At 42.3% G+C, this 24,852-nt stretch overlaps 1 protein-coding gene across 1 annotated transcript in view; it reads left to right on the forward strand.

Annotated features, from left to right (window-relative positions):
• Window positions 1-24,852, forward strand: part of LOC109507208 (plexin-A2-like) — a 98,968-nt gene that overhangs the window by 38,001 nt on the left and 36,115 nt on the right. The window contains exons 4-7 of the mRNA XM_019856469.1: window positions 10,695-10,829; window positions 18,555-18,655; window positions 24,176-24,299; window positions 24,606-24,759. Of these exons, the coding sequence (XP_019712028.1) occupies window positions 10,695-10,829; window positions 18,555-18,655; window positions 24,176-24,299; window positions 24,606-24,759 (514 nt within the window). The remainder of the gene's footprint in view (window positions 1-10,694; window positions 10,830-18,554; window positions 18,656-24,175; window positions 24,300-24,605; window positions 24,760-24,852) is intronic.

The following is a 24,852-nucleotide window of genomic DNA, read 5'->3' on the forward strand; positions in this document are numbered from 1 at the left end:
TCACTTCCTGTGGCATTTTGCACCCACCATTGCTACTTGTGGAGGCTTATCAGTTTTTAGTTAAAAAAATAACAACAAAAAAATTCTCTTTAGGATGTCCTCCACACAGAAAAAAAGATCCTCGTGTTGTCTTCCACTGCGCTGTTGCCTGTGATTCTTTTGATGTCCTGCCTGCTTGTGTGGTCCAACTGTTCTTTCTGTCATTGTCTGGACTTTTTGCATTAATTGCTGTTCTTGCAATCACTGGGTGGTTATTATCGGTTGTGATGTCACCTCACAGTTGTCGCAACCCGATCTGCTTGCTAAGTGATTACAGCAGCAACACTTTGGACAAATGACGTGCTGAAGATGTAAAGCGAGCTATTCATATTATTTTTCTCGAAGAAATTTGTTGTGAGCCGTTGTGAACGGGCTTCGAATGGACAGGCCCACACAACAACAACAATAACAAGCAGCGATATTCTCCGCCCAAATATTTCATTGCTAAAATGCTTTCAAAGGACGTGAGATGATGTGGAATGAACACGAAGGGATCTATTTGTGTGCCCAGTGCGAGGCGCAATTTAAATATCGGCAGAGGTGGACTAGACAGAGTTTTGGTATTGCCACAGATGCTTGGCGCAGTTAAAAGGAGGCGTTTTGCGCGATTGTGCGCAAGAAAACACCTGACTTGACTTACAAAAATTCAAAGAGACTGCTGTCATTCCTTTTAAAATCGGCATACAAGGGGCACAGTCCTTGACATGGTGGAAGAAGAGCCTGATTTGCTTGAGTCTGCCATAGCTTGCAGCTTATTAGGAGCGACTCTGCAACATGTTTAGCTGCACCAGTAGCCAGCTGGAGCTCATTGCTTGTGAGCTGGTTCAGCATACATAGCACAGAGCTTCCCTGAATTGTGTGAGTGTGTGTATGTTTGTGTATTACTATGCTATAATTGCCGATGATGTCATACGCCTCCAGTGTACAAGTACACTACTTCTCTAGACGTGAGGTGTGTGCGTGTGTGCCTGCAGTCCAGCAGCTTTTTGGGACTGTCTTGGCTGTTGATTTTTTTCAATTTTGCTATTCAGTGTGTTTTGACGAGGCTCAAAATGCAAATCTGGCAATTTGGAAATTGCATTAGACTACATTGCGGTGCCAATTTGAATTTGATTCTTTGTTCCGCCCTACTGTCCACTCACAGGCGCGTCACTTCAATACCCGAGTAAATCGATTTACGAGCTTGGTCACTGAACAAATTATACGGTTGAGTCAAGGTACCACGGTACCGCACATATAGTGTTGTAAATCATGTTTTCATTGGTTGTTTGGCAACATACTCCATACAAAACAAAAATAAAAAAAAACAAAAGCTTCTGAAGGCAAACACAGCAAAATGACTCTACTTTTGACTTAACCTGCGGTGGCCTCAGCACATAGCAGCCGTTGAGCGGAATTGATTTTTGGAGGGGGAAAACGTGGCGTCGCAGAACAATGAAGCCTGGCGGGACCTCCGTAGCATGCGGAGCGCTAACCCGCCAACGTGTAGCGAGCGTACTAATGCGGTCCCCTCCCGCCCCTCGTCGAGATTTCTCAACATTTTCCGACTTTCCCGGGTGCCACGAGCGCAGCAATATTTTAGAGTCATTCAAGTTTAATGCATCCTCGGCACTATGGGTTTGAGAAGCTGTCCTTAGCACTTGCGGCAGTTCCTCTCCAAGGTGTGCGCTCAGGAATATAAAGTGCTGCATGCAATAAAAATGGGCCAGTCAACTGTCTACATGTGGAGAAGTAACATGAAATGTGGAGCTCATGGAAAAGTCAGTCAAACGGACACTCACTAATTAAGCTAAACATGTCGCGGGTCCAAGTTAGCGAATCCTGTTTGCTAATGATGATCTGTGCATCCAACAAATATCAATGCAGCTTTGCTTACCATACAGGAAGCTGCCACTGGACAATATAACCATTTCAACACAAACATAACATATTAAACCACATATATGGAAATACACAGATAAAGGTTTTACTTGCTTGTTCAGGTTCACACGTGATGGTTGGGCAGGCACTCCAGAGTGTCCTCCGAATGTAACACACAAGTGAATTATGGTCATTGAGGCATGACCTGTGAACAGGAATGCACTAAATGTTGATTGGAATGTTTAGTTTAGAGTTCGATTGATCTGGATTATTTTAAGCAGCTGCCGATATTTGTCAGGATAAAATTGTAACACAAGGATTAACATTCCGATAAATTAAAATGAGTTATTTTTTTGGCCCCTAATGCTTCCAAACATAACGATATGAAATAAAAGCAGAACATTTGACTTTTACTATTTGTTTAATACACCCTAAATTGTCCTTGGGTCTCTCTCTGTGCCCTGCGATTGTCTGATAACTAGTTCAGGGTGTACCCCACCTATTGCCCCAAGACAACTAAGATACTGCCCCAAGCGACTCAATGAATGGATGAATGGATGGATGTCATACTCAGATAGACAGGCAGACAGACAGGCAGGCATCCTATTTCACCTCAATGTAACACACAAACACACGCATGGATAAGTGGGAAAATGCCAAAATGCCTTCTTGACGTCACGGATGCCGAGGTGAGGCGGGATGATGGCGTTTGGGGGCGCCAAATTGGCACGATTGAATACAACAAGCGGGACCCTCAGGAGGAAAGGCCTCCGAGAGGATCATCGTCAGATGATCCGCTGGAGTTGAGATGCGGGCTGCTAATAAAGGAGGCAATTTGTCAAAATATGAAATGGTGTCCATCTCCCTGCTCTCTCTGTCCTTTTATCCCAGCTCTCCATCTCCCGTGTGACGTCTTGCTAATGGGAAGCGCATGGGAGGACCGTGACTGCAGTGCGGTTGGAGGAAAATAAGGGCCGCGCTAAGGAGCGTGTATTGTTCTGCTGCCGTTGTAGGTGGGCCCTGGGAACTTGGCAAAAAATTGCAGTCAATTGGAGGTTGGGGGAGGTTTTTTTTGGGGGGGGTGGTGGGCTGTGAACAGGACAGGGCAGGAAACCGGTAGCAGGAAAAGCATGTCCTCCAGGAGGGAGAGCACACCGAGGAGACTTGCGGAGTTGTAGAAAGTAACACGATGAAGACTTGGAAACTGGCTGGGGGAGCTGAGGTCAAGACCAACTGACCTATCAACCACTCCCCATCCAGTAAAGCTCGCTACATAAATACTATTTGTTGGGCTGCATTTGGGCATTTTTCCTTCCCTTTTCCCTTTCATAAAGTCAGCAAAGCCCCGATGATCGGGTGTCTCTGAACGATATTCAAAATGATTATCTGGTGTTGTGTGGTGTGTTAATGCGGGATACACACATTCTGACAATCAAGCCGAATGCAAACATTTCTTCCTTCCAGTCACTCTGATTATTGAATGTCTCTAAAATTATTTTGCTGTTGTGTGAGGTTTGTTAAGACATATATTTTCTTACCTATCCGCGATGAGAAGACAATTGTAAGTGGCGCCCTAGGACTTGGTGATTGTTAATGTAAACCTGAACAATAACTCAAGCGAGAGTGGAAAAGTAATGTAAGTTTACTAAAAAAAAAACCTTTTTAAATTTTGAGTTGAAAATTATTTTGTTATATTGATTCAGTTGATCAATAACTTGATGATGTGTCAATGTGTGGCCTGCATCCATGTTTTTTGTCCATACGCCACACATATCTGAATTTTTTTTTCATGCAGTGTGAACAGTACAATTCCATTTTCTCAAATCTGACCTTGACCTCTTTCATTGGTGAATAGAACTCGGATATGTATGCAACACGTCTGCAGTAAGAACACTCATCCGCAAACAAAGGACCGATACGTCATCAAAAGCCCAGCATGCGCTCCCCGCAGGCGGGACAAAGTGCTACGGAGACTACCGACAGGCAGTGATTCTGTAAAGCTGTTTTGATAAGCAGTTGTTGTCTTTACATTTGACTTTAATTTAATCTCACTTCAAATATGAAGCATAATGTGGACATTTGTGGTGATAGTAGTCATTCATCCATGCATTATGTGAGGCAATGATGTGATGTCATCTTCAGTAGACGTCTCCATGAAATTACAACTAGGAACATTGCCTCATATGCCCAAATTAGAGAACAGACTGGTGTCTTTTTTTTTGTTTTTGTGCATGTCACTCGACATTGAGCTTTGTGCGCATGCGTGTCACACGACAGATGCATTCGAGGTCACATTTGTTTTTGTAATGTGAACAAGTACATAAAAAGATCAGATTTAACTAAAAATCTAAATCAGGCATCGCGAACTGCAATCTGAACGTAGTCAAATTTAACGTTTACCCCTAATGATCTTACTCAGCAAAGCTTGATTATCGGAGGTCCCCGAAAGGTTATTCTGAGCTATTATATAGTGGTGTAGGGTGTGTTCCGAATGTTTTTTTCTTCCCCGGTCCACTCAGAAAATGGTCTGAGGTAAAAATTGCTATTGTTAAATCTAGTCAATATTTACAATCACAACTATTTTTGAGTATGGTGCTGATCAAGTTAGCTAATTAAACAGAGTACACTCATGTCAACAATTGGGCCAAAATTGCCTCTCACAGTCTTGGGCCAACAGTTTGTGGGAGGAGCCTTTCGGTGATTGTTGGTGGAGATAAATTTGTACGTTTCTTTTTGGTCATTCAAAGTACATCATACATGATAATAGCAGTAAACACCTCCGGCAATTTTCTTCCCCTTTGTCATGTGGGATCGCTCATGTTTTACAAAATGGTCCAGATGTTAAAATGTATGGTGCGTGTGCCTCAATTTGGTCGTTTTAATTCAGGGCAGCTGGCGTCATGGCTTTGTGACAGTGGTTCACATAATGGTCCAGTGATTAGTGGCGTTTTGTTACATACGTCTTCACCTCAATGACCTTGGCCTCACTCTTTCTTCATTAGCATGGTTCAATCCTCATTAGCATGCGTGCAGCCCTGATGGATATGTGGGCTAATCAATGTGCGCTCTCCTCATCCACGATGGGACCATATGCACAGCCAGTCAACCTTAAAGGTGGCCAGTTGTCTGGACCTTATGGTGCCGCACGCTCGTGTCATCATATTGAGTTGAGCTTGCGGGAGCATCTGGGAATGCTCTCGCTTTGAGTCTTGGGACAGCTTCAGGTTCTTCATCCATTACAACCCAACAACTATGGATGAATGATTCTACAAGGAATTACAATAACACTTGTCTATTGCTACAAAGTAAAAAATAGTCTAACAATGCTTATCAAAACTATAATATATCCATCCAGCCAACAATTATCTGAGTGGCTAATCCACTATTTCCCGTGTGAAGTTAAACGGCAATCAGAGAGCCTTAGCTCATCGAGGAAGCCGCTGCCAAACAGCCTGTAACGTGAACCGCTAAATGCTTGACGTAGAAATTCATCTTGACAGAACACCCCATTGAACAAGCATTTCTTTAAAATGATCCTCCATATGCATGTCCAGTCTGACCATTCATGATTTCAACCAGTTTTTTTTTTTTGTTTGGTTTTGTTTTTGTGTGGAACTGATCTTTCGCTTGTCACTGAAAAACCTCACCGATTTGTTCTTTCTGTAACGCCTGCAGTCAAAGCTCGGCTAATAGAGAATCAGTTATTGGTGTCATGAAGTATGTTTAAGTTCTACATCGGGACTGCTTGAAGATGTTTTTGGGATGAGACCTACAGGTATCTGTTTAGCATGGGGTTGCCGGAGGTCATGACGTACCTTCATCATATATGCATGTATACATCAGCTTCTGGTGCATTCTTTTCAAATCAAATTGTCTGTAAGCCATTTATTTTTAAGTGTTTCGGTATCATGGCTACATTTACAGTTTAAACTATTAACACAGATTTACCTTGACAAATGAATTTGCAAACTTGGTTAATGTTTTTTGCTTTGTGTTACAAGCCAAAATTTTGGTTACAAGCAAGCTTCAGATTTGCTGCTGCTTAAAAAAAAAAAAGAAAAAAAATGGAACATTGTACTGTCATGCCCTCACATTTGGGCAAGGAAAGCAGCAGCCATTTATTTAAAAAGACAGACACACAAACACAGAGGAATGCGACCAAGGAGTGACTCCAACTCCAGGTTCTGATATCACTCACTAGGACACGCCCCTTAAAGACACACTCATACTGTACATAGTGTTTATGTACAGTAATTACACTATAAAACCAGTTAATTTGTTTATATTCACTTTTATCACGACTGCATTTATACAGAACAGTACTGTTTTTAAAACCAGTTAATTTGTTTATATTCACTTTTATCACGACTGCATTTATACAGAACAGTACTATTTTTCTTAATTTTAAAAAAAAATCATTTCTTTAGGGACTTGAATCGATTAATGACATTCCAATTCATAATTTACAACATGAATACATTTGTCTCTGACCTATCTCAATGCATCCATTTGTGTGTAAAAAATTGGAAGTTTTGGAGAGAAACTGTTGGAGGACAAACAAATGCACCAAACATGTAACAAACAGACAAACAGAAACTCACTAATGAGACAGATTGGCAGTGATTGGTCGCACAGAGTGCTTCAGGCCTCCTGGGTCACCCTCCATATGTCTCGTTTGTCAGCTGCGTTTAGCGCTCACACAATGAACAGCCATATATGGACATTTTCTGCGAGGGATTTTTACAGCCTTTGCTAGATAAACATAATAACCATTTGCTTTGGCCATTTAACATATCTCTCTCTCCTCTTGAAAAAAAAAAAAGTCCAAGCTGGAAATAAATCTCAAAATGAATCCCAGGTGTAGATGAGACATTCGGTTGCTCAACACAGTTCAAGTGGCACCTAAGCTGTCTGGAGAGTGTTTTCTTTGGCCCAGAGAGAAAGCCAGTGAATTTTTACAATGGACTTTCTTTGCTTAAGGCTCAGGTTGCAGATCTGTTTGTGGAGACCAGGCTAATCGGGCTGCACATATCTATTGCAGGTTCTGCAGTGGAATGCGGTTCACAGGAAGGAAGTGGCATTATTGGCTTAGACATTATTCATGGGTTAAATATATATAGCTGTGTCAGTTGTGAGGCCCTGGGAAGAGAGGATAAGACGACAAGCTCTGGTCAGGTTTTGCGGCTCTAGTGGCAAGTCCGGTTGGTTCTGGCAGCGAAAGTGAGGATAATGCGCAAGTCTTCCAACCGTTTACAGTGGAGGGCCGAACATCCTGTGGTCCAGGACACTGGCAAATATCCAATTTGTCCGATTCGTTTGAAATTAGAACCAATTTTCCCATGGGAAATAATCCGGGTTGCACATAATTTTGGTTTGGTGCTCAAAAGAGCATCTCATGTTAGTACTTGATGCAATTTTTTTTCATGACCTAGCCACCTAACTGGATGAACTTAAATACCTACAATATCCACCTATGACTTAGAAGCCAGGCTGTGCAAAGATCAAGAGCTAGTTTCAAGGGACAACGAGGGTCAGACAATTGTCAATTAGTAATTCATTCATTCATTTTCCGATCCGCCTATCCTCACAAGGGTCGCAGGGGGTGCTGGAGCCTATCCCAGCCGTTGTCGGGCAGTAGGCGGAGGACACCCTGAACCAGTTGCCAGCCAATCGCAGGGCACACATAGACGAACAACCCTCCGCGCTCACACTCCCACCACCTAGGGACAATTTAGAGTGTTCAATCAGCCCGCCATGCATGTTTTTGGAATGTGGGAGGAAACCGAAGTACCCGGAGAAAACCCACGCAGGCCCGGGGAGAACATGCAAACTCCACACAGGGAGGACGGAGCTGGAATTGAACCCGGTACCTCTGCAATGTGAGGTCGATGCACGAACCACTGGACCGCCCCGTCAATTAGTAATCAAAAAGCCAAAAGGGGAAGCAAAGATGCAGTGAGTTTTGTGCAGGTTACGGAGGAAGTATAAACAGGTCTATACTTTAGAATTTTACCTTACACTACAAAAACTGTAAATTTCTTGCTGGAGATTCTCTGAGATTTTAACTCTGGAGTGTAGGGGAGAGGTAAACCGATCCTGTTTCCATGCGAGAATGTGACTGGAGAAGGAACAAATAACGGTAGGTTATGGGTTTGGCAAAGAAATAACGATTGGGCTCAAGGCAGCGACCGTCTTTTCTGCCCAGCGGAATGTGTCCTTTTGACGCTTTGGTCTTTTTTTTTCAACATAGACACCACACTCTTTGCCAAAATATGGTGGCTGATAAGGCTTCAACAGAAATACTAAAGCTATGAGTACTAAATATGAAATACACAACACAAATGGGGCAACACACTTGGCACAAGGGAAATTACGTAAGACAGATCCTGAGACATACAAAGAATGTAGTCTCTCAGTCAAGATGAATCACTTCAACAAGACTTCCTGAGACCAATTACTACATTTCTATTGGTGGCTTTGTTGCAATCTTAAGGCATCGCACACGGATCACAAATTGTACACAGATCGAAGTTGTTTGGTGAATAGGTGAGTCTAAGTTCCATTTGGTGAACGTGTGACGAGTAAACCACAAACAGTGATTGGCTTCTGATGCGTGGAGCCGGCGCAGCGGCCTGGAAGGTGGTGCGGCGTGACGGATTGATGAAGTATCACAAGCCCAGGAGTTCCAATCATGTAATCAGCCTGTATTGATTGACTGTCTCTGTTCAGAGAATGCCGCTGCGGCATGCTGCCTGTCACCCTTAGCGAGCGTAAAGAGACTTGATTCGGGGTGGCACCAATGCTCTGGTCCAGAAGCATGCTGGGAGGGTTGGGCGGCATAATCAGGATGCAGACACCACCGCACAACACCAAGCACAGTTGTCAGCGCCTTTGTATTTCTTCTAATTAAAATGCCAGAGAAATTAATGCATCCTCACTATAATTGCATTAAATCCAGCCCGCCATGAATTTAAATAGTTCTTTAACCCGAGTTTGCATTGCTAATGAGTTTCTTTGTTACATCCATCAAATATCATTCCAAAAAGACAGTGGTGGGACGTTACAAAGTACATACACGAGAGTAGATTTTTCAGTGATGGTACGGGAGTGTATTCGTAGTGCCCACGGCATTGGTAATATCCACATCTGTAATGTCGAAAGGTGCATGCAGGTTTTAGAGTAACAGAACCTGCCATCCCAGCAACATCTTTTTTCAGTCAGACAACATCAAGCCACATTCTGCACATGTTGTATAACAGGGTGGCTTTGTAGGATGTGAGTAATAGGCTGGCCTGCCAGCAGTCCAGACCTTTCTCCCATTGAAAACACAAAGCACAAAATATGACAATGGAGACCCCTAACCGTTGAAGCATTGTATCCTGCTATTATTTACTTTTGATACAATGTTCCATTTTCATTGGAATAGGGGCTTGTCCGCAAGCACAGGATGTGAATATTCTTGTCACAGCTGCAAAAAAGATGCAAGCCACAAATCAAAGCAATATTTGTCTAAACTTGACAAATAGGGACATTTACTGTGTTCAAAACTGCAATATAAGCCATTTCAAGCACCTCATGTTGCATCCTTTTGTCAGCGGTGCTCCAATCAATAAGCCACTTATGACCCAGACATCTATTTTCGGTGCAATTACATGTCACGTATATTGACATAGACAAGACAAAAATATTGGACAGCGAAGCCTTCAATGGCAGATATCTGTCCCGTGCCCCAAAAGTTTCACTCCAACACAAACGTGTCTCAGAAGTGCTGTACGTTGCACATGTAGCACATTTGACAATAAAGTTGACATGAATGAATGATTACGGAGACTGTCTGCGCTTCCACCTCCTCCCTCAGTCCCCTTGAGGACCTCGCCTCAACTGCTTTGCAACGCGATTCGTGTCAGATGATGGTAATAGGAATGAGTTCAATTATTTTATTTCTACCATCATTCAGAGGGATTGTCCAACACTGTTGCCATGATTATTAATGGATTACAATGACGTACATCCCCGCGACCCTTAAAGCGGATCGGAAAATGAATGAATGAATGAATGAATGAATGAATGAATGACGTATATCACACACATATGCAGAGCGCCGAATCCGTATGGGTGAGCCTCGATTCGATACACGTAAATTGCGTTCGACCACCTGTGCTGAAAAATAACCCTGCTTTTGATAAGTCTAAAATTGTGTCTACTTTTGGGCACAAAATTGCAAGTTGCTCCGCAGGCGTGCAGAACAATACGCCGGAACGCTTTTTGAGGCGTAGCATGGTTTGCCAAAATCACAAAGCACTCGAAATTGGACCTGCCCCATCACGAAAATTGAAAAGCACCCACTCATTTTCATGCCAAGCACAGCCTACTCTCTGTCGCCAAATTATCAAGTGGGTCGGGGGAGCGGAATTTGCAAATTGTTTTTACGCCGGACGCTTGGGCGCCAGTCTACCAAAATCGGGCCCTATGCCTTTGATTTGATAAATTGCCTAGTTTTCTCTAAATATTCTCATCTCAGTATGAATTTTGTGACCGTAGTGCTATGTTAGGTTGATAAAGACCCACTTCAATCCCGAATTTGAAACCCTAACCATCAGATGTGAAAGAAACATTTTAATTTATATTTAGCACGGCAAATTAAATTTAAAATGTTCAAATGCATTGTCAAAATGTAGTCGGATCAGCTAGTAATTACGTGTGCTCAAGGATGATCTTACTACATACATCTGGTGTGAAGAGCCTAAATTTACAACAGCTCACAGTTCATTTGTTTTGTTTCCACGCCTTCGCAGATCCGAGTGGACGGTAAACTGGACTCAGGAGTGTTGTACGAGACGGTGACCGTGACCAAGGACCATGTCCCTGTCCTGCGCGACATGGCCTTCTCTCTGGACAAGACCTCGCTCTATATCATGTCCGACAATCAGGTGAGGCAAAAAAACATCTGGAAACCATTTGGATTGAAACCAAAATCCTTGACAAACATGCTGCAAAGCGTTGTTAAAGGAGTCTACTTGAGATTTGTGGGATTAAATGTTAAAAGAGTCAAATTTCATACCTGTGTGAAGAAAATACAGCAAGCCCCCTACAGAGGAACTCACTTGAACATGCCACGACAATTAAAGTTGTGGTGGGTACCTCCACTTTTAAAAAACATTTGCTGTTTCATGAAGGCCTTTTCACACTGCACTTATCAAGCTTTTTTGCCGACTCCTACCAACTTGTTAGTTCAAATGTTAATTAAAGATGAAAAAACATGTGGAGCACAGACCCTTTTGGAATTATTTATTTTTCCAACAACTGATGGCTAATCAGCTTATTAGGTACAAAAAAAGCACATCAATTTTTGCCAGCTCATATTCTAGTGAAAATGTTCAGTACAGGAAAGAAAAAAAATCTACTTCACCAAACCTCATGAAATTTGGTGGAAATGTCTATCATGGACAGAACACATGAAAAAGTCTCAAGGACCCATGACTGACATTGAACCTTCAAGTTGACCATTTGAAATCAAAGAAGCAATTTCGCCCATATGTGCCCCAACGAGACAAGATCTATCTCGAGACAAATAGACGTTGCCAAATTGTGATTTTTTTTTTGTTGTCACTGCCTTCTAATTTTGGTGAAGCATGCTTTCCAACTTTGATGATCCTTTTGATGATGTCAGCTGTAATCATTCTTTGGTTTCCACCGTCCAACATGCAAGGAGCCTCCTCAAAAAAAAACTTAACAGTTGTGTGTTGAACATTACAAATTAACAGACTAAAACATGTTTGGGCAGCGACACACAGAGAGTCCGAAAAATAGGAATTTATTTGCAATCCTACAAGCTGTGTGAAAGATCCACCAATGTTGCAGAAGGAAATGTAAAAGATGCAGGCCGTGTGTAGAGGGATGAGCTGCTGTTCTAATTACTTATCCATGCGGATCGACAGAGTGCTTGCATCTTTTGTACGCAACACACACACACGGCCAATAGTAAACCATCAGAGGCTTTTTCTATGCGGCTTGAAACACCCTTTGACTTTCCCTCGCTTGGCCCACCATCACACAGCCGTTTGTTGTTGTTGCAGTCGTCAGACATTGTATATTCCCCGCACTCGCCGGAGATAACAGCGAGCAAGCGGCGGTAATCACTTTCCCTCTGCCATCAAGTGATTATTTGGCGGCTGAATGGCAACGTGAAATGGGATTAGGCTCCGTTGCAGCCGTGAAAAGCTCCATGAGCGCTTTGCAGTTGCAGAATTGTAGAGGGGGGTTCTCAAACTTTTTTGGTCAAGGGAACCCTTTACCCTGGACACATTTTTCCAAGTAATCCCAACACTAATCAAACATAACTGTAATGCACCCTTAAATGCCATGGAAATTGTTTATTTTTTTGAACATTTGACCTCTTATGACCTGCTTAATAGAGAGAACATGAACCAGATTCAATAAGATTCAATTCAATATTCATCCAATGCCTCTAGCTGACCTGCACTGCTTCCAATAACATGACTGCAGAAAGAGAGGAGTTAGTTTACACAAACGCAGCCAACTAAGCCATTTTTTTTCGCTATATTTAGCGACTTTTCCGACTGCTATAGTTAAGCATGGGCTGGTTACTAGTTTCACGGTTTCAAATCAACCACAACTTTCCACAAGCAATATGATGCTTTATTTCGAGGGTCATCAGTGCAGGCCAAGTGACATGACCCCTGCCCCCCTGACATTCTCATTCCACTCTTCCGCTGACACTGACCCATGCCTAGCCGTAGTGACTATTTTTTCAAAAAAGCGTCTTGACCCAAGACCCCAGATTGAGAACAGCTGCACTGTCGAGTGTCCAACTTTGTTGAGCCGCTTTTCGGAGGCATGGAGCTTTTGCGTGGAAGAGTGAGGCTGTTGATGCCAATAGTATTGTGTCAGGCCCTGTCTTCTAAAACAAATCGAGGCAGCTCTTCCTTCAGTGTGATAGACTGGAAGAGACAAGACATCACTTATTGATGAGCGCCGGTCGTTCAAGGAGAGATGCCGGCTTCCTTGGAGGAGACAGCCACGCAGCACCAACAGTGACACACAACAAGCCAGAAGCCAGCTACCTTCTCTTTCAATATTGCAACAACTGTGCAGCCCTCGCCAGCTCAGTCAACCGCACACTTTGTGTCTCTTGGAAATGTTCTGTTGAACACCTAACCCTAGCATGAAACCCCAATTCGAAACACAACTTTGCAACCCTAACCTTAAACCATTTCCCTGTCCTGAAACCCGAACCTCAATGTCAAACCCTGACATCCAACCCTAATTTGCAAACTTAAAGCCACATTTTGAAAACCTAACCCTGTCTTGAAATCCTAATTTGCAACCCTAACCGTGATTTGAAACCCTCACTTTGAAATCCTAACCACAAATCCTAACCTGACTTGAAACCCTTCTTGGAAACCTTAACCTTTATTAGAAACCCTCGCTTTGAAATTCAAACCACGATTAGTAGCCCTACTTTGAAACATTAGCCCTGTCTTGAAACCCGACCCATTATTTAAAACCCCACTCTGAAACCTTACCATGGCTTGAAACACTCACTGTATTTTGAAAGCATTGAAATGTTAACCCTGGCTTTAATCCTTCATTTGTAACACTACCCACGATCCTAACCCTAAGTATGAAACCCAAACAACTGTTTTAGACATTCAGCCCTGTCGTGAAACCTCATTTTGAAGCCCTAATCCTGGTCTGAAACCCCCATCTTAAAACCTGGTTTGAAACTGTACCTTAGATTTCAAACTTTAATTTCAAAACCTACACCTGATATGACACCCTAACTCTAGTTTGAGAAAGTAACCCAGCCTTGAAACGACAATTCGAAATCCAAGGCCTGTCTTGAAACCCCGCTTTGAAACCCTAATCCTGGTATGAACCCTAATTTTAAAACCTGGTTTGAAACCCCTCGTCTTGAAACCCGAGCCCATCTTTTTCCCTTCAGACTCTCCCGCCGCTTGCTCACGGAATCCCCAGGGAGAGCGCCTCACTCCTTGATTTCCCTCCCACATTTTCCAGCAGAGATGAGAGCTTTCTGGATCCCTGCGAGCCAAACAATGCAGACGTGGAATCAGGAGGGAAGCACAAGCAGATTTGGCTGAGCTCAGCCAACCCTCGTGGAATAACAATGAGCTCAGCCATCTCCTGCCGAAGGTTCGCATGGTGATGAAGAGCGAACGAGTCGAGGACAGTCGGTGCCTGAGCATTGACGGCCACGAAAAAAAACATCATCCTGAGATGATTCTTGATATCCTCACAGTGGTTCAGCTTATCGCCGCGTGTCTCCAGTTTGATCACTTCGGAAGACAAAAACAAGCTCACAATAACCTCGGTGGGTGTCAGCCGGCGTTCTATGAAATGGCGGCTGAATCTTTAAATATCACAGAAAGCGGGAAAAAGCACTGTCGGGGTTTTTCAGGACAATCTCTCAGGGCCTGCCACGTCATCTTTTGTGGCCCGCGAAAGAAAATCATGTGCATCAACATGCAAGATTCTAGCTAAAATCTGTACCAAATTTCAAACTGTCAGAAGTAATGAAAAATAAGTTTGAGGTATTACAAGCATTTTTTTTTTTTGTTACGAAACCCATTTTATGACTCAAACAATAGTTGAACAACCTATGATCCTAGACTACTGATTTCAAAACTACTGTAGTTATAACTTTGTTGTTTATGGATACTTATATGATAGAGCGTTGAAGCATTTACATAGTTTCAATGTCATAATGGCCTTCTGAGAGAAACTGGAACAACAATGTGGCCTGCGACAAAAAAATGATGCCCAGGGTATATCTCGGTTTAATCTATTAATACAGGCGATTTTAAACATTTTTAGAGGGGGCCTCCATTATTTGCAAGTTTTTGTGTCAGTGGTTGGTCCCTAAGGGCTCGCTGTATCATTTTTTATATAAGGAGCTATTTGTGTGAAACCCAGGACAGCATCAATAAACTGAAATGGGAACGGGAAGTCCATGTCCCAAGATGCCAGTTCTCAAATGCACGGCATCACTACTTCACGTCAAATGAACCAGAACCACTTTCTGCACCATCAATGTTGTTACAGGAACATAGGAACTTTTCATCCTTTCAGACTCTGAATGTGGGGTTTAATTTAACCCTTCAATTTACCCACTTCGGAGGTAGCAATAGAGGAGGGAGGGCAACTGTGTGATCTTATAGGCTGGTATGAGATTCTGATCACCTTGAACAAAAATATTGTGTCTTCACAATACCGCAAAAATACAGCTTTAAAATGTATTTATTTTGAAATGTTTGGGTAAGTAACTTTTTTTCCCCACGGAATGCAATTTATTTTATTTGAAAACAACAGAGAATATTTTCAACACTAAAGCCAGAGCAATGTTAGTTTGCCAGTCAGCTGCCTGTGTCGCAAATTTATTGTATTTTTTCCACTCTACCAGTCATAGACATGCTCTTGAAGCTGATTGCAAACGTTCATTTTCACATGGCATTATAGTATTTGCTTGTGCATGATACTGTTTCAGACAGTGTACTTTGCTTTAAAGTGGCTCTAGATTTTCACCTTTCCTAGCTGATTATCATTGGTAGAATAACTTAGTGCGGGGTCTGTTGTTATGTAAATCCCACTCTTTCCTAACCGGTGGGGGCAACGCAAGGGCAGGATGTATCACTTGTTAACTGTGAGGCAAAGGTGGGCAGGCTGTCGCGAGACACAGCTATTTATTTAGTCAAGTAATTAAAAAGTCAATTTCCACCAATATGTCCCATTTAATGTGTTCATGTTGGGCCATGCTCATCAACTTTGCTTGAGTCCCACTTGATGTAAAACGTGCTTGACCTACAGCAAATATTCCTTGTATTGTACAATGAAATTCACCAGAAAAATGTCAAAAATAACACTTCAGTGGTGCCTTGGTGTGCGGGTTTACTTTGCTCCCGGGGCACAGTGTAATGCACACATCGGGATATACACGGAGACCTTCGCAACCGCTCCGTAAGATGCACTAATTTTTCAACGATTTTTCGCAGAGGGTAAAAAAACCCACATATTAATGTTAAATAAACTTCAACTGTAAGTGATCTGGCCCAGCACATCATTTTATGTGGCCCGCGAAAGCAAATCAAGCATGTCAACTTCCATGATGCTTGCTAAAATCTGAACCAAAATTTCAAATTGTCATATGTAATCCACAATAGCAGTCATTATTCTTTACTTCTGATTTTAAAACGAGTTATTCATCAATTTTTTGTGCGCTGTGTATGTAATATGTGGAGGGGATTAAACATTTATTTGGTTTCCCAAAATTCATAGCAACCCTCCAAGGGAAACCGTAACTACAATGTGGCCCGCGACAAAAATGAGTTTGACACTCCTGGCTTAAAGTCTCTGTTTTTCACGATCTGTCAAACTTGTTGCTTGTTGTGAAGTGAGTTGAGTTGATTTCACTGCCTTCACCTTGCGCTTGTACCGGTACCTCAGATTTTTCAATAGCACATCAAAACAAAAAAAATTGGTCAAGCGATCGATGGTTTGTGTCTCGAGTCAGGTCATTTGTGAGTCAGAGTATCATTGTACAAGCAATGGTGAAGAAAGATCTGAAATAGGTTCACTTGATCCCTCTTTCTGTAACACATTCGGAATTCACTGCTATAAATCGGACTTTGATGCTGCTCATGTGGACTCAAGGTTGACTACGTCACACGTATGGCGAGTACATTAAACAAGTGGAGCACAACCTTCGAGTGTTCTGCTCCCTTGCATACCAAGCCAGATAGGCTCACACTTATTTTTATTTCATTTTACTTTCTAATTATTCCCCAGCTGGACGTGCGATGCGAGCAATTTCCTGATGTAAGCAATCACAAATGAAGAGTGCATTAGAGTGTCTCCGGTGCGCTAATAGCATAAGTGGGCGCTCTCTCAAGTCCGTGTTGGCAAAATGGATTAGCTTCGGCACCCCTCACACACCCACACACACACACGCCACATAACTTTCACTCTTTTTCAGCAATTCGCAACCCATTTGGTTTCATTCCATTAACAAAATGAGTTTGCCTCGTGGGAGGAGTTTGGGGATTTAAAATCCCAGTCTGACGCATTTGGAATAATGGAGGAATTATTGTGGTTTGGATCAGTAAAAACGGACAAAATCACCCAGTGAGTCAGCCTGTTGGACAATAGAAAGGCAGAGGTTCGCATATGTTTTGGGTTCACAGCACCCTGACAGTCGAAGTTTTTTTCTAATGAGCCCTCATAATAGATAACGCCAATTAAGGACAGCTACTGTGTGTACCCCAAATGCCTTACAATTAAAAGTTGGCCTTTTTCCAAGAAAAAAAAGTCAATGGTATGGTAATGGCTTCATTTCATTTATTTTGGGGAAAAAATGAATTTATGAGTATAAAGTCAACAAACAGCATTAAGTTAGGAGTTATGCGCTTTCATAAATGAACATGTCGAAATCCAAACCGCAGACAAGGTCGTGGTTTTATTTGCAGAAAGATCCGGAAAGAATAGCTGCTTGGCATGGGGGATGTGCCGATACCCATCTCTCATTCTGTCAAGTGGCTTTTTATTCTTGCACCTTTTTAATAATTTCTTTTTTCTCCATTTTTGCTCTGACAATTGAGATCGAACACGTGAAGTTGCCAAAGAGACTACAGCACGAGACAGATGAATAGCACTTATATAAATGTGCTGCAGTATAAAAGTTCAACCATGAAAGCATTGTCTGTGGTCGATCAAATTGTGCTTACAATTCCAATGCTTCAGGTGGGTCAAAATGAGCTTTCCACGAGGGGACACAATGAACATTTTCACTTTTGTTCTCACTGAATGATTACTGTCATCTTCCAAACAAAGTCCACCTTGACAAACTTTTTATTGCCTGTCATTGGCAGGTTGTGTTGAAGCAAGAAAGAGCTCCCTTGCCTGGGGTTAGAAAAACATTGTGGCTTCAGTTACCTAGCAGGTTATTTTGTTGTTGTTTCCATGGTTGCAGCACACAATAATAGAAAGCCATGACTCGTTCTATATGTCAACCAAGCAGGCATGTAGCAGCTTCCTCTGTCCATTGTCCTTCATTCCATCATCTTGTTCTGTGAATGCTGGCTCTTTTTTTTTTTTTTTTTGCTTTTCTGCACAACCTTAAAGTGGAAATATTCTGGAAAAAAAATCTACGTTTTAATGGCTTCAACAAACAGGTGCGCCTCCGCACTGCCTGCACACCCATCATGTGTGAAATTAAACAACCAAGAAAATATTGTCTTGGATACTTATGAAAATGTGACTATGATACAATAATAAAAATAAAATGAGAAATAAAATTATGAAAAAACAGCAAGAAGGGTAGCCACCAAAAAGTATGACTATTACAAGTGTCTTAGCTCAGCAGCTGTTTGGACAACATGTCAGATAAATATAATAACAAATAGTACCGAAAAACGGATTCATCACAGTACTTGTTAATTGATTTCCAGCTCATCAGCTGTTTGTTTTTTTTGTTTGTTTTTTTAATACGTGACTTATCATTCATAATAAACAACTAACAGATCCGCAACCGCATTGACCTCTTTGGAATAGACCTGAGGACAAAGACAGAAAACTTTATTTGACAGCTTTTATTTTTTTTCCCCCCACCTTTCTGATTTTAGGTGTCCCAGGTTCCCGTGGAGGCCTGCGAGCAGTATGGAACGTGTGCAGAGTGCCTAAACTCCGGGGACCCTCACTGCGGTTGGTGTGTCCTGTACAACACGTGAGTCGGCATGCGCACAAATACACATGCACGCCGTGTCTAAGGGATTAAGGGCGTAACAAACAGCTAGTGGGATGTTATATATAAGAGGAAGCATGTGATTTGTGCAGTTTCAGGGCGAGCAGTTTATTTTAGCGCAGTCAAAGACAGGAAAGGCGAGGATTGTCTCCCATAGCCGCACGACCCTCGAGCTCGGCCAACAATTGATTGTAACCCGCCCTCAACACCTCATAAACAACCAAACCAAGACACCCAACCAGTCCTGGCCCTATTTAGACCAAAGCCTTTTCTCATCCAAAAACACTATGACTAGACCATAGTGTTAGCTGTAGTCCTCATGCTAGACATTAGTCCTAGTCCTCTCCCACACCTTAATCCTAGAGCCTGAGACCCAGTTCTAGTCTTGGCCTAAAACAACAGCCTTAAACCTTGGGCCTTAAACCTAGTCTTGGCCAAAGATATTACTTTTGATCTTCACACCAGACATTGGAACAAGTCAGTGTTTCATGCCTTCGACATTGGACCTCCTATAGACTTACCGGTAGTCTTGGCACAACACAAAGCTAGTCCTAGCCCTAGTATTTCAAACAAAGAAAAACTGGAAATGGATTATGAACAATGAAATATATTAAGAGTACATACTTTCCACATATGCACATAAATAGCATTTTCGTCATACATCTGGTTAGGCAGTGTGTGGTCATACGGTATGTGTCCCTCCCCCAGTAGCCCTGATTAAAAATGGCAGCACCCTCCAGCATTTAATTTGCCCATCTCTGCCTCACATCTAGTCCAAGTCCAGGTCTGAGCCCAAGACTTTTTATTCAAGCCTACCTCTTAAACCTAGTCCTGGCCCGAGGCCTTAATCTTAGGCCAGGATTTTGCACTAGTTCTTAATCACAGTCTTGGCCTTAGATCTAGCCCAGAACCATACCTGTCAACTCATACGGTTTAGCCATAGTTCATACGGGTTTTGTGGTGAATCTTACATATATGGCCATATCGCACAAATCATACGGATTCTGAAAATTTCCATTTTTTTTTTTTTTTTTTCTTCCCCTAACAGGTAGTTCCGTTTGCTTTTGCCCAGAATGGTGCTAGTGTACTCGAATGCTTTCATTTCTGGTAACTTTCCAGTAAATCACGTGGTTCCTAGTTGAAAACAGCAGAGTATTCATTGCATACTTCGGTAGTGTACAAGCAAGTTCTACAAAGAAACAAATATATCATTCATATTTCGTGGGTTTTTTTCTGCCGTTATTTTGACATATAAAATGCTTTGGTATGTTATAAGGATTTTTTGCTTTTTATAAGGATTTTTTTGGTCGTTTATACAGGTTGGCGCTCTGAAAAGTTGACAAGTATGCAGAACCTGAGACTAGACTTAGCTCATCTGAGACCTTAGACGCGGCAGAAAATTTCGCATTATTACTAGGTCTAGGCCTTAGACCCCTCAAAATTTTATTGTCTGGGACAACTACCGGTGGTGCGGTGGCCAGGAGGAAGGGGATTGGGGATTAGCTGGGCCGTCACATCAGGACCTCATCATACCCGCGGGAACATTTTGGATCCGACAGAGCCAGATTATCTCTCTCATCTTAATTATGTGACCCCCCAGGTTAGCTTGTATAATACCTCGATATAGACCATTGGGGATTGAGGAGATTAAAAGCCTGTGTTTTGCAAGACGGCCTGCAATGTTTGAAGCTGACCTGAGCAGGGTGGATTTAGCAGCGTTTTATGGTGATGTGTGCGTTTCTGTGAGCTCTATCTTGATGAGGATTGACGTCACTTAAATTGCAGCTTTCACTGTTGTCGCATCACCACTGACCTTAGAGGAGAGAAATAATGCTTTGTTTTAATCTAAATTAACTCTGTTTTTTCCCCCCCATTGCCTCCTGCCATGTCTAATTATATGAATTAATGGTGTCCACTTATCACAAAATTGCTCGGCCTCCGTTCCCTCAAGTCAGTTGTGATCCATCATTCGGCAGAACAAGACCACTTTAACTTTCTGTCAATGGAATCCACTCTTTGCCATGTTTCTGGTCTATGAGCAGATTTCACAAAGCCACTTTTACACCACGTGCTAACAGCTATGTATGACTAAATAGGTTGAACTTACAATGTAAATCCAAGTGCCCAGTTCCGATTTAATGCCGATATCAGATCTTTTTCTTGCTTTTTTCCATTGTATTTGCTTTTATTTAGCTTTGTCTGCAGCCGCGTCGGCATCGCAAAGGAGCATCTTTTCTCAATTTCCTGAGCTGGATCAATAACGGTTACATTAAATAAATAAATAGATAGATGTACATTTCAAGTGGCACATGTACAATATGGCTGTGTGTACATTCACAGACACTCTAATTGCACGTAAGCACCTCAACGAGTGTCACCACCAGGCACAAACAACACAGCAGTAAATGATATTATATAAACAATACAAATATTCAATGTTGCAGGACGTCGAGATGGCTTGGTGTGACTTTTTCCCCCATTTTAATGATTTTAATGACAGTAATGTCTACATTACACAACCGGGCACCGACTGCAATTATTTTGCTTAATAAAAGATGGACAAGTTCTTACAGGGCTTCAGAATAGGAGCACAGTAGCCCCGAACCGAAAATTTTAGGGATGGAATTAGAAAATTTAGGGCCACACAAATTGACTTGCATAGAGGATTTTCATATCCTCAATCATTTTTACTACATTACTTATAAATGTGCAAAATGTATGTGGAGCAGAGGTTTGTCAGAAACATAAAAACATTCAAGAAACAATAAAACAAACAAACAAACAGCAAATTTATTGGTCACATATGCACGAGTTGATGAAAAATTAAATTGCACTGTATCAAATTTTCGAGGCAAGCTGCTACCATTTAGGTGAGCCCTGTCTGATGGACCGTATTTATATCATACTGAATGCTTGAATCATTTCTGCTGTCATTCAGACTGACAAACTGGTACAGATGCATTACGTCTGATCTGTGCATTTACGGTGCACTTACATCGGCGTACACACATTGGATCTTTATTTATTGCATGCAGTCAGATTCAGATTAGAAGATATATGATTCCATGCCTTTTTTTCGCTGGTATGATGACTACACCGATTGTGCCATCTGAAAGCAAAACATTGGAATTGCGTCACTTGAACCATGCATTCGCTAAAAGTTATCATGAGTTCCGGTGAAGCACAAGAGGTGTTGCACTCCGGGTTTGTTACTTAACACTCAAGCATCTGCCCTCAAGACAGACATGCCACTCCACCCATCGCCCTGTCAACAAGTCTGGCAAACAATTAATTGGAGCAGCCTGTCACCAAGGTCTCCCTACAATCAATCGGCCCAACTTATGCTGGCATTTGACCATCGACCTTTTCCTGGTCCTCAGACTTAGACCTATTCTTTGCCCTACACAATAGACCTGGGTCATAGACATAGACCTACCTATTGGAGGCCCTATGTCACAGACACAGTCCAAGGCCTAATGGCTTTAGACCCAGTAATAATCCTTGCCCGAGTCCTTAGAACTGGGTCTAGTACTGGCCCAAGAGCTTATTCCATGTTTTCGTTCCAGACCTTGGCCTTAAACCTGATACCTAGTCAGAGCCCTAGAATTTATCGTTACTACTCACTCTAGAAATTGGTGCTTGGACGCTTGTCTTTGACACCCGTTAACAAATTCTGACAGTGCAGCCACTGAAAAGGCAAGCTCAAACTAAATTATAAGTTGAAAACTGACTTTAGTGCTCAGGCAATGAATCCAGTGCCAACCTCCATCTTCCTCGGAGTAAAAGATATTGGTCTTGGACCAACATCAATGTGGTCACAAAATAAAGTGCTTACAAACAGAGGCACTGTACCCTCAAGATATATTTAATTATTTACGCACTGAAATTAATGGTTACAGTTAGGGAGCGCTTATAGTCGTGGTTATAAAATGTACTTTTTGTGGAGCATTCTCATCGGCTGGATTCTGAGGCTCTGTCTATAAATGAATGCACACCTGCTGGGGGGGGGGGCTGCTTGGCGAGGAGAATGGGACAAACGGCCCCTATCACACAAAACTTGATAAATAAAACAGCAACATGAAATGAGTATTTTTTCGGCGGCACTTCAGCTGATGAGTGGTCGCAGGCCGGCAATCGCTGCTCCTCGCAGCCTCACTTGAGGGGTCCAGCCACAAACAGAGCTATCCCCAGCTTTCCTTTCTGGCCCTCATATCGCGGTGTAATTATAACAGAAATGGCTGAGCTTCTCGAGCACCCTTGGCGCCACCGGAGAGCTCGTAAAGTGCCGCCTGCCCTCGGTGATGCTCGTTAAAGATGTGCCGTGTATGGCCACAACACATTTCGCTCAGTGTGCTGATACAACTGAGCAGTGCAGATGAGAGACTCGTACTTTTTTTCTCCAATGCCGATCCCGTGTTTCAGCGTAACTGGCCTCTTCACGTCTGAAGCTACTGAGAGGTGACACTGTCACAAGACTGTGGGTCAGAACACAGCCTGCTTCAACAAGTTAATGCATTAAAAATTGGTTAAAAAAAAAACAACAACAACAAAACAAACAAAAAAACATCTTAATAATTCGTCCCTTTTGCCATTGTGGATCTTGCTTTGTCCTCTGGGGCACAACCGTGCTGGAAAACCAAAGGGTCTTCCCCAAACTGTTCCCAGAAAAAAGCATAACGTTGTCCAAAATGTCTCGCATAGATGAATAATTAAGATTCAAGCCAGGATAAGTATTCAAATCAGTGTTGCAAGCCTGGGGCAACGATTAAAAAAAAAAACAACAACAACAAAAAGTCATTTTTAAGGCAACACAACAATCCTGTCGAATCATTTGCACCCAGATTCCACCCAAGCAATGATGTGAAAAGCATGAAAATGCGAGCGGAGCAGTGCCCGAGACGCACGAGCAATTTAGCAGCTGCTCACTTTTGCCATGCAGCCACCGGACCAAAGCAGCAATTCATCCTGTCACCTTTTCATCACGCACATTTGCAAGTAGCAATGACGTTATAATACTCGACATGGATCATAACTTAAAAATAAGAGATTTTACGTTTTAAGGCATTGTCATTATTATTCCATTTTGCACTGTCTGACTATATACCGGTATTATTTTTTGTACTGTTGAGGACAAAAATGTTTCAATAATTTTCTCTGGTCATCATCATTTTATTTGAAAACAACATATTTCACATGTTAATAAAAAAATTGAAATACCCTCTAGTTACCTTAATTTTGCGTACAGATGCTTGAAAACTGACAATTGAAAAACAAGTCATGATAATAATTGTGATTTATATAAATATACGTCATCAACCCCCATCTTCATCTCTGAATGGCTACCGCTCCGTGAAAATCATGTTCTGTACTTGTATGAACTGGTCCTTGTCTTAAAATAAATGAATAAATACATAAATGAATGAATGAATGAATAAATAAATAAATAAAAGCCATCACTGACTGAGATGATGTATCAAATTATCTGCATTGTTTGTTGTACAGGTGTTCAAGAAGGGATCGCTGCCCGAGGGCAGACGAGGCCTACCGCTTCAACACTGACATTGACCGCTGCGTGAAGGTCATCGCTCACCCAGAGAGCATCGCCGTATCAGCCCACAGCGTCCCAGTGAGTCTGCTTCACGTCCTCTCTCGCCCATACGACAGTACGTTGCCACGCAAGTAGTCAACATCAACAGTATTTTCAAGTACAAAGTTTAATGAAGGCAAATCTTCACTTCTAGCATTCAAAGATTACCTTCATCATATACATTTTATCAACTCAGATAAGGCCAAGTGGCACAGCTGACTTAAGCAGAGTCAGCCAATTTCCGTTTCAAAGCATCTCAAAGCCTGTCGCTTCACACTCAATCCTGTCTGACGTACAGCGAGGCGAGCTTATTGACTAATCGCGGCACATTCACCCTTTTCCTAGCTGCTGCTGGAGGTGAACAATGTTCCGGACCTGTCGGCGGGAATCACCTGTTCCTTTGGGCAGCAGGCCGAGGTGGAAGGACACGTCAATGGCAACAGGGTCATGTGTCTGTCCCCGGCAGGGAAGGAGGTCCCGCTGATACCAGAAGGACAAGGTGCGCCTGAATAAAGGATTTGTTGCTCAGTGACTAACTTCCACCTTTTATTGAAGAGGTTGCCAGTGAAAAGTAACTGACTGTCTGAAGTGC

This window comes from Hippocampus comes, unplaced genomic scaffold (assembly GCF_001891065.2).
Source record: "Hippocampus comes isolate QL1 unplaced genomic scaffold, H_comes_QL1_v1.1 scaffold17, whole genome shotgun sequence".
NCBI classification, from domain to species: domain Eukaryota; kingdom Metazoa; phylum Chordata; class Actinopteri; order Syngnathiformes; family Syngnathidae; genus Hippocampus; species Hippocampus comes.